General features: G+C 42.3%; 1 protein-coding gene across 4 annotated transcripts in view; it reads left to right on the top strand.

Annotated features, from left to right (window-relative positions):
* The window catches only part of LOC108920698 (FERM, ARHGEF and pleckstrin domain-containing protein 1-like), a 78,453-nt gene that overhangs the window by 13,668 nt on the left and 48,195 nt on the right, over positions 1-16,590 (top strand). For all 4 annotated transcript variants that reach the window (XM_029256798.1, XM_029256797.1, XM_029256800.1 and 1 more), the window contains exon 2: positions 640-819. In XM_029256798.1, coding sequence (XP_029112631.1) covers positions 640-819 — 180 coding nt within the window. The remainder of the gene's footprint in view (positions 1-639; positions 820-16,590) is intronic.

Below are 16,590 nucleotides of genomic sequence, written 5' to 3'. Positions count from 1 at the left end.
TAACTCACCTGGACCTTTTTCCATGTTTGCAGGTAACCACTCAGATGTTTATGAATAGATGTTCCCTTTAAATAGCATTTGTAGTGCACTAATTGGCTCAGATGTGACCTTGTCCTTTTCAGTTTCCGTTTTTTCAATTCCCATGGCAACCATGTGCCTGTGCAGTAAATGGACCGTCAGTACTACTGTTTTCGTACACTGCTTTTGTCTCTCACTAGCTTATTATTGGATCTGTGCCCCCAATCAATCAGCATAACAAATGAGAGAGGAGTGAAATAATTGCTTCTCTGAGGCCATATGTTAAAATGTGCATATTTCTGCATTGCTGAATTTCAGTCATGCAGAAATGTGCTCTGTTTTCACCGGTTTAGGTTTTTGGTTACCCAACATGTAGTTTCTCAGTCTGTTCAAAGTGATGTTAAAATGGGCCACTGCTGTGCTGTCATCCCTAAAAGAAATAAGTTGAAGAATTGGAAGCGTGCAGGTAATGAAGATGACTATGAACAATACCAGGTATAACAGGAAGGGGGGGTCCAGCAGGAGAGCTGCATAGTGTTTATTACACTAGTAACTATAGTTTCTCCTTGAAGAGTTTCTCCTCCTGTTCTGACCTTTCCAGCCACTCCCGTTCTCTCGCAGGCAGGGACCATGGTGGAGCCAGAGCTGAGGCCGACAGCAGGACACAGGCTGGGGGCTCAGGAGACACTGGGGATCAGTACGCTGGACCCCGGGCACAGGCCGCCTACCATGCCCCCTGGGCGCCTTGTCTCCATCAGGGTCCTCATGCTGGACGATACTGAGGAGGTCTTCGACATCTCTGTAAGTATGGCTCTTCTCTACTAAGCTCTGCTCGGAGCTTTACGACACTGCTGACTTTTTTGTGGCATTTCTGCTATGTTTTAGTTATTTTAACGTGCTGGCAGTCACTAAATGTGCACTGAAAGTGAATGGAGTTTACTGAGCCAAAACCAATTTTGTTTGCCAGTGAAGTGTTCACAAAACTCAAATTGAGCCCTACTAATTTGTGCTTTCTGCATTGTTTAGGTTCTTTCTTTGCTGTAAAAAGCTTTGCTTTAAGGAGAGAGTTCTAGACAGTATTCTGTTGTCATGGGTTACTGGTTGCCTTGGTAACTGATTTGAACTTCAGGATGCTCACTGCATGAATGGGCCCTATGGCGGATTTTTATAATTGCATCAAAATGCCAGTGCCCTGACATGATTTCTGTGGCCATAATTTCATTTCCTGATTGGAAAAATGGTGAAAGGTTCCAATTTTGTGTGGCTAAGTAGACTCTGTGGCCTTGGTGGCATGCTGGAAAAGAAACCCAGTAAGGCTGCACAGTGCTGGTGGAGGTGAGAGGAGGGGGGGGTTAGATTACCACCTGTGGAGCTGTTGGCAAAATAGCTGTCGAACACAATAGCACTGAAAAGAAACCAGTGCATTTTAACTTAATTAGGACACCCTGGGATTTTTACACTATGTTGTATTAAGGTTGAAAGATTTTTCACGTTCTCCATCTGCAGTGATGCTCTGTGTTGACCACATCTGCGATGAGAGCCACAGTGTTTTCAGTGCTGGCTGCAATGAGTACCGTGATGTCATACATACAGGCGGAAAATGGTCTTTTCTCGCTTCATTTCAGGGTCTCTGTAAGGCTCCTCTTCACAGCAGCACTCTGGCATTGATCGTGCAGGAAACGAAGAAACCTTGACTCGTGTTGCTCTCATCGTTTGTTTACGAAGCACAGTGACCCCCCGCACGAGTGCCGGGAGACCCACTTTCCCCTCCTGTCTGAAACGGTGATAACAGTCAGCTTTATGTCAATGGCTGCGTCACATCCAATGTGAATAGACAAGGCCGGTTTGAAATGTGTGTAAGAAGTCCGAAATGAGAAAAATACCCAGTGCTTGTTGCTGCCATTCTGGAGTGGGGAACTGGGCAAAACTTGGTACAGTTCTGTTGTCTGTGAACCCTTTTACTTCCTGGGGACTTTGAGCGGGTGCAACATCTCTGTAAGGGCACAGGCTCTTGGAACAGTGGTGTTCTTTAAAGCCAGAAAATGAGGAACAACTGCTTCATTTTTTTGTATGGGTAGAGAGGAGACCTTTTCCTCGAGTCTCGCAGCAAATAGCTTAAGTGCTGCACAGTGGACGTGAATGGAGTTTGACTTCAAAGCGGAGCGGAGTGGCGGGCAGCTGTCGAGTAGCACCAAGCACAGACCCTAGACTAGCAAGGTGGCGGAGAAGAGACTGATAGAAGATCTCCGTACGACACCGGATGTCTTGAACTACAAGACTTTGCGGAGAAAACAATTGGAAAATACATAACTACACACACACTTTCAGAACCGCTTGTCCCATACGGGGTCACGGGGAACCGGAGCCTACCCGGTAACACAGGGCGTAAGGCCGGAGGGGGAGGGGACACACCCAGGACGGGACGCCAGTCCGTCGCAAGGCACCCCAAGCGGGACTCGAACCCCAGACCCACCGGAGAGGAGGACTGTGGTCCAACCCACTGCGCCACCGCACCCCCGTAATACATAACTAAACAGTGTATATTTTGATTAATGTGAAATACGGCAAGCCTTCCAAACCCAGGAGCCCTCGGAAAATGTGTGCAGAAGGAGTATTTTAATGGAATTTATCTCAGTTTTATATAACCAGTGTAATTAACTTGAAAGGGAAGCGTCACGTGGACATGTTTGGTTTGTGACTCATTTCCTTTTCATTCTGTTATCTTCTCTTTGTCCATTAGATTTCACTCCGTATCAGAGAAAGTATATGTTGAAGGTGGTGGTTATTTTCCTGTTGCATTGAGGTTCATTTCAAATAATCAACCTTCTTGGAGGGTATCTGGTCTGAAAAACCAGGAGTTGGTCCTATTTTTGACAGTGGGAGAGCACTCGCTTCTTTCCTGGCACCTGAGAAATGAAGGATGGCCAAGGACGTTGGGAAGGAGATGGAAGTAGGAGGACCAAATGTAGGTATCTGTGACAGAGAGAGGCAAAGGGAGACACAGTGAAACTGAGATATGTGGAAAAGAACAGACTTTTGAAGAGAATAATTTTTGGGTAAATAAATGGGGTGTAATCAGTTCTAAAGATGAAGTCTTTGATTATTACGTCCCATTTCTCAAGAATGGGTGACACAGTGGTGTAGTGGGTAGCGCTGGTGGCTCCAAGGTGTTTGGCTATGCTGCTCAGTCTGTGGAATTTGCATGTTCTCCCCATTAATGTGTGGCATCCAAAGCATCCATTTTCTCATTGTGCTCTGGTTTCTTCTCACAGCCCAAACACATTTGTTTTAGGTGAATTTTTGTAATGGTCATTCCCTATGCTTCCTGGATAGCCTCTGGATTTCTGCATTCTTACATTTAGAAAAGCAATTACGGATGGATGGATGGCATTCTCATGTACCTACAGTAGCCTCCTTGATGGGTTCGGCAGTGTTCATAGTGAGGTTCTATCCACCATATTCTCTTGTCCATCCTTAAGTGTGAAGTGTTTCTTTCTATTAAAAGGTTTCTTGTACAGGCATCTGATGCACATGCAATCTGCTACGAAAGACTTGAAAAGCATCTGTATAAAAATGCCAGAAAGGTAACTTTTTCTTTCTGAAAGAGAAATTGCCTGCCTTCAAACAAAATAAATTCTTGGTCCTGGAAAACATAGTTTTTTTTTTTTTTTTTTTGCTTTAACTCCACAATAAAGTTGAAAAGCTGTATATATTAATTCACAGTTTTATTACTGGAACAGGCCGTTTTGTCCCGATGTAAAAGCCCCGTACTCAGTACAGAAAATGTGGACCAATGAAACTCCGTTCCTAAAATGCTCTCTCAGGCTTATCGGTTTGTTCCATTATTTTCTATTTATTTTCGTCTTTAAAATATATCCGTGACTTGACATGTGTGCACCAAAAATCCAAATTTTGTCCGTTGCACAGTTTAAAAGCTTTTCAGTCTGTGTGTAAAAGCGTGTGTGGGTGTTTGTGAGAGACAGAGGGCTATCACTACATGAACGGTGGATTAAGCGGAATTCTTTTTCACATTTTATATATCTAATATTGAGTGTAAAAACAAGATTCCTGTTGGACTGTCAGCGTGATTCTCTGGAGTGTGTAGCTACTGACTCCGAATGTTTCCGAAAGATGTGCGTTCCCTTTCTGAAGACTGTGAGGGACTGTACAGTCCACAGGGAGAGGGGTTATGGCCTGAGACTTAGTGGTTTCATCAGCTCAAAGCATCCATAACAGTCCTTCTACCAGAAGGCAGAAAGCTTTATTTATTGGGTCTAGCACTATATTTTGCATTTGAAATAGAAGAAAAACAATAAACAAAAAAGCCCACAAAGTAGTTAATGGTGTTCTGTGTTATATGTAATTTAGTTTGAATTGCTGCTTTCTAATATCTTTCGAAAAATAAATACCGTGGGAATCACAATAACTTCCTTACGCATTTTAATTTTTGTTCTCTACTGCATCGTGGGATAGCACAAGATGTGTGTGACCTTGCAGTTACTCAAATCTGTTCTCACAGATGTATTTTAAAGAAAAAATATGACAGCCTGCAAACAGAATTTTCAATATATTTAAAAAACAATTATCATTGATGATATCGTTATCTATTGATTATCATTGATTGCATTCAAGGATTTTGCTCTGTGGGCAGTATATGTAGTGTATATGCACTGTAGAGGTGTGAATGATTCTTGTTTAGTTAACAAACAATTAAATTCTGCTTTTCAAAGGACGGATTGTTGTGGGGTGATGTCACTTGTGATTTAAATTCTGTCTAAATGTTGGATGTTTTTCGATAGAAATAGTCCTTAGTGTACAACTGATTTAAATGTGAAGTCTTTCGGGACAAGTGGTAATATACTGAGTGAGAATTCGGTCTGGTTTGAAACAGGAAAACTTAACCTGTTTTAAATGCTGCTTTTCGTCTTCTGTAAACTGACAGCATCTTCTTAAAACCTCACACCATTTCACTCGGACCTGCGCTGCCGGTGGCATGGAGGTTCACGTATCGAAACCCAAACAGGGAAACGGTGACTCTTGAGCAATATGTTTAACCTTGGATGACTGTGGTTTTCAGTTAAATAAATGGGCTGTATATAGACATCCACCAAGAAACACCCTTTCCAGTTCAAAGAATTAGACTTTACAAGCAGTTTCTTTCAACATTCGTACTTCAGCTAACATTTCTTCACGTTCACAAGTGGGATATTTTGGTTTTGTGTGCATCATCTGAGCAGTGACAGACATTTACATTTCAGTTTACAGGTGGTCCTTGACTTACGATGGGATTACATTCCGCAAAACCTATCATAAGTCGAAAATATCGTAAGTCAAAAATGCATTTAATACACCTAACCTACTGAACATGATAGCCTAGCATACAAGCGATGGCCATTACGGGCTTGCCACCTTCATGTTGGGCAATTATCTTGAGTTTCTCCTCGAGTGTAACTTTCCTCTTCCTCCCCCCCACCAGTAGCAGGAAACACAGATGGGCGTTTCTGTGACATTATGGATGCACAAAACACAACCGCGTGGCAGACCGGGAGATGCGGATCGCTGCCCAGCATTTGTGAAAGAGTATCGCACCGCATATCGCTTGCCCGGGAAAAAATCTAAATTCAAAGTATGCTTTCTACTGAATGTCTATCGCCAGCTCACCATCGTAAAGTCGAAAAATCGTACGTCAAACCGTCGTAAATCGAGGAGCATCTGTGTATTATTCATTTAGCAGACACTTTTCTCCAAAGAGAAAATTGGAGTCACTTGTTCACTTGAAACACCAGCCTTTGGAATAGGAGAGGAAACCTGAGCACCTGGAGGAAACGTACTTTTTTCTTAAGTGTATGGTAGGCAATGGTTATGAAAGAGCTGAATGAGCACAGGTACATAGACATAGTATTACAGAGTAATGACTGATAGAATTGCCTTTTCACCCTGTGTGTTGAAATTAAGGTTACCTTTTTAAGTAATTATGTCCATTTCAATTGCATTTAGTGATATTTTAGCATAAATGAGTGTCAGTTTTGGGATCAGAAATGCATTAAAACAATTTTACCATTGAAAGTAGTGGTAATTATGACTTGAAGTTACAAAAATTCACGTTATGTGAGGTGTTTTTCAAGAACACGTTATCTTTGTAAGGAGGGGGAAGACAGTTGCATTTCGCAAGCTCTGGATGTCTTTCAATAATGCTGTTTAGTGAATAATCTTGTAATCAATATGAGACTGATACACTTCTCAGTTGGGGTGTCCTGTTTTTAATTTGAATGGTTTATACATTTGAGGGTAATGAATGGGGCTTAATTGCCCTTGGTAATTAATTGCAGGCTTTATTAATAAAAAAGCTTATTGGCATATCTGAAGGTCTTTGAGAAAAGCAGACTTGCGTGGCAATGCTTATTTTCATATGGAGCAATGATGGAAGGCATGTCAGAGCAAACTCAGTGTTCCTGTTGACACTCTCCTTTGAAACATGCTCTGTTTATTTAGTCCCAACAAACACTCCAGATAACAGTGTTTTGCGATCACATTATTTTAGCTCTTTTCTTCTGACCCCAGAGTTTACTCCAGTGCTTGCAGAACTGCAGATGGCCTGTTGTGACCTGCTGTCTGAGATGGTGTCGTTACACGTCTGAATGAGTTCTCTTTCTCAAAGATAAATAAGTAAAGAATTGACATCCTGTCCCTGATTCTGTTGCTTGGTTTCTTCGTGAGTGGAATGGACACGCCTTACTTAACCTTAATGGTATTGACTTCTTGGGTGCCAAAGTTGCCAACCGTTCAGTAAAGAGCTCTCTTCTTTAAAGATCAGTATGAGCTCACTGGAAGACCAACTGCTGCCCTTGCAGTGTGTGCTTCATGAAGTCATGTGTTGGTCTATAATGGACATTCATCGTAACTATCACCATTTCTTGTGGAATTTCAGCTAAAAATAGAACACTTTTACAGGATATCATTTTCAATAATGCAGCGCAGAGAAAAAGAGAAGTGCGCTCACATTGTGCACAGTTTTACCCTCATATGTGGTGCAGGTGTACATTTTTTAAGCAATGCCACCGGGCGTAATCTGCTTGCAGAGCAGCCGTGACCTACTTACTACCATGTCCGAGTGCTGAACCATCATAACCCTGGAGGCCGCTTGTTTGCTGGTGGAAAACCAGTATGCTGAAACCCCAGTCTTCAAGTAGGCATGGTATGCTTAGCAGAACATTTCAAGTTGTAGATTTTGACCAGAAATTTGAGCTTGGGTGGTAGCATTCATGCCACAGTGGAGTTGGAGGTTTGTTGTGTTACACCTGCTAGTAGCTCTTCATAGTGGAGGTGCAGGTCTGCAGTGTGTGTAAATAACCTTTTTTGTAAGAGATATTTTGGACAAGTTAATGAGCATAATTATACAGCTTGTAATGTAGTGGTTAGCACTACTGCCTTTGGAGCCAAAGGTCACAGGTTTGATTCCCACCTCTGGCTGTAGTACCCTTGAGCAAGGTACTTACCCTGAAATTGTACCAGTAAAAATAACCCAGCTGTATGAATGGGTAAATAATTTTAAGCAGACTACCACTGTAAGCTGCTTTGGAGAAAAGCATCACCTAAATGAATAAATATAAGCTTAATTGTTTAGGAGTTGTCTCCGTGCATCTTTTTTGAACTGGTATATTTTGGCACGTGGGTGGAACAAGGGTGGGTATACCGACAGATGAAGATACAGTCTGCCCCTACCTTATGAAGATAATTCATTCCTAAAAAAAGCTTTTGTAGGGTGAAATCTCGATAAGTCGAAAACATCATCAGTATTAGTTTCATTTGTAATGTTTTTGAGTTCCTAAGCCCCCAAAAGATATCAGTTTATGCTAAAACATCACCAGATCCCATTAACATGGATGCAGTTATTTCCTTTGTTGACATTAGTTATCATTAAACATCACACTGTAGTTTTCCTTCAAGAATTACTGTGTAAGCCACTTTTCTGTCCAGCTGCACTTGTTCAACTCATTGGTAACTGTTACATATATTTAACAAATGATTACAAACAGAACGTACCAGGTACATACGATGCTCGGTGTATTGTGTCTTTGTTTAACCTTTAATTCGTAAAACAAAACAGAACAGGGGAGAGAAAAAAATCAGTGAAAACAATGCAGATTAATTCATAAACACCAAACAAACTGACTAGGTGTCTCCCAGCCCCTGCAGTTGCACGTGGGTTCAGTTCTTGCTCAGTCCGTGTGCGGTTGACGTGTCCTCCCGTATTCACAATCTTCTCCATATTCACGCAAGTTTCCCCATTTTCCAGAGACCTGTGTTTCACGTTGATTGGTGACGCCAAATGACCCAGAGAGTGTGTGTGTCTCTTGTTACCTTGTTCTGCAGTACAAATGGGTGAATGATTGTAGGGAATATAGTGTATCTAGTAGCATCAGTTACTCTCAATAAAGGCGTCAGCTAATTACTAGTTAATAATCACCGTAAATCAGTTTGGAGAAAAGTATCGGCTAAACTAATAAATCTAAATGTAAATGTCTGTCACGGCTTTGTTGCCGGAAGGCACGGGAAATCCAAAGTCGGGCCTTGTAAATATGAAGAAACACCCCATAAACCAAAATTGTATTAAATGAAACCCTTCGTAAAGTCACATTTTCATAACTCGGATGGGCATATGTTGGGGTGGGACTGTGTATTGAATTTGATTTTTGGCTTCTAGGGCAGCTGTTCCACAGCTGTTGCTTAAACTTCAACTAGCCACAGGAGGAACATGCTTCTCAGTCCTCCTGTCCTTCAGCAACTTTTTTTTTCTTTATTTATTAGCATCTGCATATGTATTTTGCTCTTCTCCATTTTATGTTTCATAGCAACAGAGTGTAATATGAGTTAGAGGGGGCACACTTACTACGTTTTTAGCAGTGCCTCATGAATTGCATACAAAAAGACCTTTTCTGAACTTTGCATAATTATTAGTAAGCATGCCGTGTAATCCAGCACACCCTAACCCCTTTACACATTTTCTTTGCCTTGCCAGCATCAATATTTTATGCATCCTGCATTCAGGCAAAATGTAGGGGAGGAAATCCCAACAAAGAAATCATTACCTATTTATAGGCTGTAGACAGTGGATGTTATCTTGTTTTCTCTGTTCTGGGCATTTTGACACATCTCACAAAACATTTCATTACAATCACTGAGTCAAAAGAATTCCTGTTTTGCTGTTGTCATAGATTGCTTTTCATTTGTTAGCTGGCAAGGCCTGTCACGGAGCAATGTTTTCCTCGCTTTTCTTTCTCACCTCAAACTCGATGCTGATTTTCAATGGATGGCTAAGATAACCATATGCCTGGAACATCTGCAATGCGTGTTCTCCAGAAGGGTCACCTGTAGACAAGCACATGGCTGGAGAAGGCAAAACATTACTGTGGTGATGGCAGAAACTCCTCGCTGGTCTTCATTCAATGGGATGTGAGACAAGTGTGGTCACATCTGAATGTCCAAAGCTACACAAGCAGTGGTAGATTCCTCAGAAATTATCCTCTCATGAAAGAGTGTGTTCCACTGATGTATGGATGAGTGACCCAGTGTAAGTACTGTATCTAGCAGTGTAAGTTACCTTGTCGAATAATGTGTGTGGGCTGGTAACACTACTTAGAGTTCATTGGAAGTCGCTTTGGAGAAAAGTTTCTGCTAAATAAATAAATGTAAATATAAATGTCTAATTTTTTTTAAAGTTTTTCGTAGAAAACTGTTTAGCAGTGGAGGTATACGTTTGGTGTACATCAAATCTGTCCTCACGCTAGGCTCTCTCCCATTCATCGAGAAACATATACTGTGTAAATGTGCCCCTAATGTTTGCACCAAACATTTACTATGTGCCCCTGCCCCTGAACTGACCCCTCAACTCAGCCGCTATACTGCTGTTCACAGACAAATAGACAGTCCGTTAGAATGGCCCTATTAGAATAAAGGAAACAATGCATTTAAACATGTCACATTGCTTTATGTCTTTGGTTACTGCTACTGCACTTGTATTGATTTGTGATGCTCAGGATGAGAGCAGTAGAACTACTGTTACCTGTGTAGCTCACCAGGGTTTTTGTGGCCACGGACCTAATCCACAGTTCAATTCCATCACATTTCACACCGCACACGGGGATTGGCGGTAGCAATCCTAAACACAATTCCCAGAAAAGGTCACAGAATGCAAATTGTTTGGATGTTAGTTTTGGGAGAGCTTCCGTTTAGCCAAGTCTTGATAAATAATACATGGGCACATTTTCACCAATCCATTTCCCACACAGGAAGTCACTGCAGGTCCAGGGAGGTTATTTGAGCAGCAGTTCCAGGTTGCTTTGACCATTGCCCTTTAGCATATACAGATCATCGGTCAAGGACCCCGGTGTCATTGTTCAGTTCCTTTGAAGTATGCTAGCCATGGACCATGACATTGAGCCTGCTTGGATAAATCATGTTCTTCAGTTCTTGCATCCACAGATGACAATAAAGTCTTGAGCTTCAGAAAGATGAAATGGTGAAGTTCAGGCGCTGGCTTTGGGGCATTCTTGTGATAATTATTTCTTGTACTTTCATGTAGAACATTTTACTGTGGGCTTTTTCTTTTTATGCATTTCACCTAAATGTCATTACATGTAAAACTTATTTTCTTTTTTACATATTAATATTTTGTTTAATTAAAATGGATAGCATGTTGTGTTTCCCATTTCACTGAAATCATGTGGCACCGATGGATGCTGAAATAAATAAATGAGTAGAGCTGTTTTGTCTTGTGCTTTATATTGCATGGAAGAGTATTATGACATTATTTTATCATTATGACACCCTGGGAGCTCATGTTTACTAAAACAGCCGGGGATACTGATTTGTAGGGGCATTTATATGGTAATACCACAAAATGTATTGATGCTTACACCACTGAGTGACTTGAGTGTTGGCAGAAAGACCATTTTGCCAACAGAGACATGCAACAAGCAGTCTTGTAAAAAAAAACAACAATGATATGCGCTTGCCTTTGTCAAGTTATTTATTCTGGAAATTTCAAGAGCATCTGCATCCTGTGAACAAAGCGTGCCTTCTGGATTTTATGCAGTATAGTCTGCATAGAGAATTTTCAGAAAATCAGGACTAATGTATAAATCTAAATTATGTCTGGATTTGTTTTTTATTGTTCTCAGGGAGGGGGGGGGGGGCGCAGTGGGTTGCACCGGGTCCTGCTCTCTGGTGGGTCTGGGGTTCGAGTTCCACTTGGGGTGCCTTGCGATGGACTGGCGTCCCGTCCTGGGTGTGTCCCCTCCCCCTCCGGCCTTATGCCCTGTGTTACCGGGTAGGCTCCGGTTCCCTGCAACCCCGTATGGGACAAGTGGTTCAGAAAATGTGTGTATGTGTGTGTGTGTATGTGTTCTCAGGGGGTCCCATATGTATAAATATTGTAAGATGTATCTTTCGATTGAAAATCATCCTGTATCCTATGACATGATGCCCACACACCTAAGTGACACCAGTGGGTTTTAACATAACATCTCAAATGAAGGGAAGCAAAAACCAATACAAATCTCAGCAGTGGTGGGGGCATTATCTTACATGTTGTTGAGCATTGCTACTACCAGAGAAAGTGTGTTGCATGTTATCAAGCACACACAGATAATGCTTAAGGAGAGCAGCAAGACTGCTGGGACCTGTTGCCGGGGCAACCCCATTCCTTTCGGTGAGATGCTGGATCTTTTGAGGAATGTTGAGCTTAAATGATTGTTTAGGTTGGCTGTCATTCGTAATCCAGGGAATTTTGCATGTCAACTGATTTGATGAAGTGAGGAAGAGTGTTTGTGGGGTAACGTCAGTAGAGGATTTGAAGAGGATGAGGGTCATGTGTCCCATTCCCATTTATTGCCATTTATGTGCCTCGTAGTTCCTGAGCAGCTTGGTCAGTGTGGGGTGTTTGGATGTTTCTCCCTGTGTCTGTACCCCCATAGACATGCACAGAAGAATGCACTAGCAAAGTGCAAACTTGCATTCCTCCTTTGCCTTAGAAACCGCACAAGTAGTCACTATCGGTCAGAATCAGCTCGATTGCACTTCCGTCCATTAGTCCCTGCAGGGAAGTTTTCCACCTTGTGAAAGTCTTTGTTAGGATTCCCGCCTACTGTCAGCTGCCATTATCCTAATTCCTTACAGCACACCTTTAATTCTACTCACACCTGCTGTGGCTGATTGCTGGACTAGATTTCATGTTCTTCTCAGAAGAAAATCTTCAGGTGTGTGAATGTGTGTCTGTCTATACAAGTAGATGGGCAGCCTGAGAAACAGAAACAATTACAAACTCTTAGAAAATCTCTTATCTGTCAGACATGAGATTTTTTTGGCAGGTGGCCATATAGAATTATGGACTGACAGTCCATCTGTGAGTTGCTATGGTAACAAGGCCATTGGTGTCCAGGGATAACCTCTCCTCGTGGCTGCATTGCAGCAGTTCTTCTACTTCTGGTGACCCTGTCAGGTAAAATCTCCTATGGCGACCAGAGTGTTTGGGTCTGCATTTAAGGCATGGTTGTCAAAATTCTTCTTTAGCTCATCTTTGGCTCCAGATGAACAGTTCTGCAGAGCACTGTGTGACCATACATTTCCATGTTTCAGCCAGCCTTACTGATAAACAATATATTCATACTGTAGCTGCTGAACTCTTTCTCTGGCAGACTGATTGACCCAGATTTGGACAAACGTTGTATTGTTTTTCTTTTGGATGGAGTTGGGGTGATGGCCAAACCCTCAGGCTTCTCTTGGATTTAATGTGCTGTGGGTGATGCCTTATAAGGAGCTGGACCTCCTGCTTCTGTTGCATGCCTCTGCCTGTGCTTTAGGGGTTTGTCAGGGGGGTGTGACCCATAGTTACTGCTATTTACTGTGCAGTATGCTAATGCGACATTTACTATGGGCCAGTTTCTTCATCGTAGCTTCCTTTATTAGATGTGGCTGCCTGTGAGTGCAGCACACATCATCCAGTCTTTACCTGTTGAGTATTAGGCTTGGTTGTTCAGTGGGGATGGCATTATGGAGCCCTCAGTACACCCCACCTGACAGCATCAGTAAGGCCCACTCATGTGTAAGTGATGTGGATTAGGAAATATGGTTTTGGATGCATGAAGCTTGATAAATTCTTTTTTGAAAATTTTCTATCAGTCCATGCGTGCAATGTGTGCGTAGAGAGTGACCAGCTACGGTACAGCGAGCCCGCAGATGCAGAGAAAAAGACAATGGCTGGATGTGTGTGCATGCGTGTACTCTTTCGCATCGGCACCCACCCCATTGTGATAGGAGGTGGGTCTTAATCAAACATCGCCAGTGTTTCCGAAATAAAATTTTAAATCTTTCGCCACTGCATGTACCGCATGTTTGTATCACAGAGCATAAAGTAGACAAAGTAATATCTACGTTTGGTAACAGGGACATTAATGTGGACAAGCTGTCTATAACATATCGCTGAGGGAGAGTGTAAAAAGAATTTTATTCCTTCCTTATAGTGTTACCAAGGAATGATTTTGCACATTAGCTCCTCTTTTACATGTTTAAAATGCTATTCTTAGTGCAGTGATTTCACTGTACTTTCCCAGGAGGCTAAAGATAATATATTAATTGATTGGACATGCTGTGTGTAGAGCTGAAGATGCATAGCACAGGTACGAAGCATACTGGCAGCTCAGTGAAGCCGTTTCCATGGAAACTTAGGATTCCTGTCACGGCACCAGCACTCTGCTAGATATTTAGGCTGCCTTGTCACGCACATAAAAAACAGGCTTTTTATTCCAAACACGGCTATCGAGTCCCTTGGATTTACGCAAACACACGTTTCTGATGGAATTGGATTTCCACCTCATTGTTTAGTTGTGAGTCATGGGGCAGGTGGGAGATAGGAGATGGGTTTTTAGGGATGGGTGTGCAGGTGAGTGGGCAATCCCCGAGTCAGCCACAGTGCTTGTTGGTACCTTTGAAGGTGTGCTGCTAACAACCCCATTACTTTGACCTGCTGCCTCAAGCACTGATTGGCACTTCAGTAGGCAGGTGGTGGCTTGAAGCTTAGCATCTTCAACATCACCCTTCCAGCATCCCACCAAATGCCCCTGTCGTGTGGCCGACCACACATCTATGTGCCTTAGTATGAAACCCCTGATCTTATGAATTATGAATGCTTCTTTCGGATTTGCACGCCTAATTGAGCTGCAGCAGAGAGAGGAAATACAACATCTGAGGCTGATTCATGAGTATTAGATAGCAGGCCTGTTTGAATTTTGAGACTACATTAAATGGGATCCTGACTCCCTCCTTCATCCCTTATGTTGATATGACATCCCAAAGGGCATTGTAAAGGGGAAGGTATGTTAAGTCTCCATGCTGCTAAATGCAGCGTACAGGACCGCAGTGGAGCTCAGTCTTATTTTGTGTGGCATCTCTAAGGAGAGCAGTATAAAACATGTTATAACATTTCTGTTTTGCAGCTTTTCCTGTGCTGTGATTCTGTCTTTCACTTTTTCATTTTAGTAGCCCATGTAAGACTAGTATGTCTCCAGTGGTCCATTTTAGCATAGACCACCAAACCTGCGATCAGTTAATTTTAAAGCCATGCCTTGTAGCACAATACTGCTTTGCAGTTTTGTGGGACACCTTCAATATTGACTTTGCAGACCACTAATGGGCAGCGTCACGTTTTTTTCTCCAGATGAGGGGACTCAAATGTTGCACATCAGCCAGCAAAAGCAGACTTGCTGCAATTAGACCCTATAGCCGTTTCACAAGGCATCATGACTGAATCCCACCTTACAGCAATAAAATAGCTAAAATTCACACTACAGTATGTGTCAGGTTCCATGCAGGAATCTGGGACTTTGCAGATTCCATTGTCTTTCCTTCCTGTTGGCAGTCAGTTTAGCAGTTTATCAGTTAACCTGTGGGTACAGGAATGATGGTCTGTTGTTTAGAGACCTGCAGTGGATACGTATGCTAGGAACCGTTCCTATTAAAAAATATGACCTCTTTAACAGATCGCTAGCCTGGTTATTCAGAAGTAGTTCCAGAGGTGAAAGCTTTTCGTTGACATCTGTGTTCACCGAGCCACAGTGACATAACTAGTGTTCAGGTCCTTTGCAACAGCCCTACCTTTTCAACAGAGTCACCATCAGTTAGCAGTACATTTAAAGCTTTAAGACAACACACATTTAGCCTTTTCATAATAAGGCCCACTGTATTCCCCAAGGCAGGAGGTGACAGGCTCAACTGTGCCCCCCACCACCTCCCCAGAACACCTCATCGCAGACCTACTTCTCCAGTAGAGGAAAGGTTTGTTCCCCCAGCCCTTCATCAACACATCAGGAATATGGTGGTCGCTGGTAGTTGCATGAATGATTCATCATTTCTGGTGATAAGTGAATAGATAAATGACTGATTTCAAACTCTGTGGGGAACTAGTCCTGTTATAGGCTGCTCATTTGTGGATTTGCCCGGTAGGATGAATGAACAGAAGAGCAAGCTATGGAATACACATCAGTGGGCTCCCTGAGAACTTTATTGAATGTCTTTGGGTCTCTCTTTGACTGCAGAGATATTCATTTTCTAAAAGACAATCATATCTACAGCCTGCTATAATGTTCTGTATGATCAAAACAATTTGGACATTGGAACCCGTCAAGCAAAGTGTCACATGGCTTTGTATTCTCTTACATCCAAAGCTACAAGGGCAGCAATTTCAGCTCCATATTTCAAGATATGCTTGTGTGCGTGCAGAAGATGGTTGTCCTGTATATAGGTCAGCAATTTCTTGTAGCCTTATTTTTAAAAACATTTGCTTTTTTCTTTTAAATATGTATAAGAGTTCCCTTAAGATGCTGACCTGAAATTTGTGCTTTCAACTAGATTGGTGTCAGAATGAGAGCAGCATGAAACGCCAACTGAAAAACCTTGCTTATGGCAGATTGATTTGGTTGAAATCTCTATGAATTGACTGTTGACTGCAGTGACGTGATCAACATTCTGCCAATGAAGTCTCACAATTTATACTATGCAATTTGCATTCCAGGCTCTATTAAAAATTGAACACTTTCTATGTTGCTATAGTTACAAGGCTGTCTTTTTTTTAGGGGTGTAGAATTGGTATTCTGGTATTCTCTTGTCAAAATGGCTCATGCTCAAGCCTGGATAAGAGCTCGTAGTGATGGAAGGTGACCTGAACCCAGATCAGATATTTCTCTGGGGCTCACTGTTCCTCGTGTGTTGCACATGTGACCACAACAAACATTGATTAACTGCAGATCCCAAGTTCTATCACCATTTTTTCTCTTTTAATACCATCTTGGAAAATTTAGCTTTGTATTTCCTAAAATGGGACAGCAATGAAGCTAAATTGCTCTTTATGTGTGCGAATGCATGAGTAACTGTGTCTCTGTGTTATGTGTGTATGTGGCTACCCTGTGATGGACTGGTGTCCCGTCTGCCTCCTGCCTCAACCTTGTGCCCAGTGCTTCCAGAAAAAGCACCGGTGCCCTGCGACCCTGCTCAGGTCAAGTGGTTACTAAAGTTGGATAG

This window comes from Scleropages formosus, chromosome 12 (genome assembly GCF_900964775.1).
Source record: "Scleropages formosus chromosome 12, fSclFor1.1, whole genome shotgun sequence".
Lineage (NCBI taxonomy): Eukaryota > Metazoa > Chordata > Actinopteri > Osteoglossiformes > Osteoglossidae > Scleropages > Scleropages formosus.
Note: the sequence above shows the minus strand (reverse complement) of the source record. Positions and strands in the feature narration are given on the sequence as shown.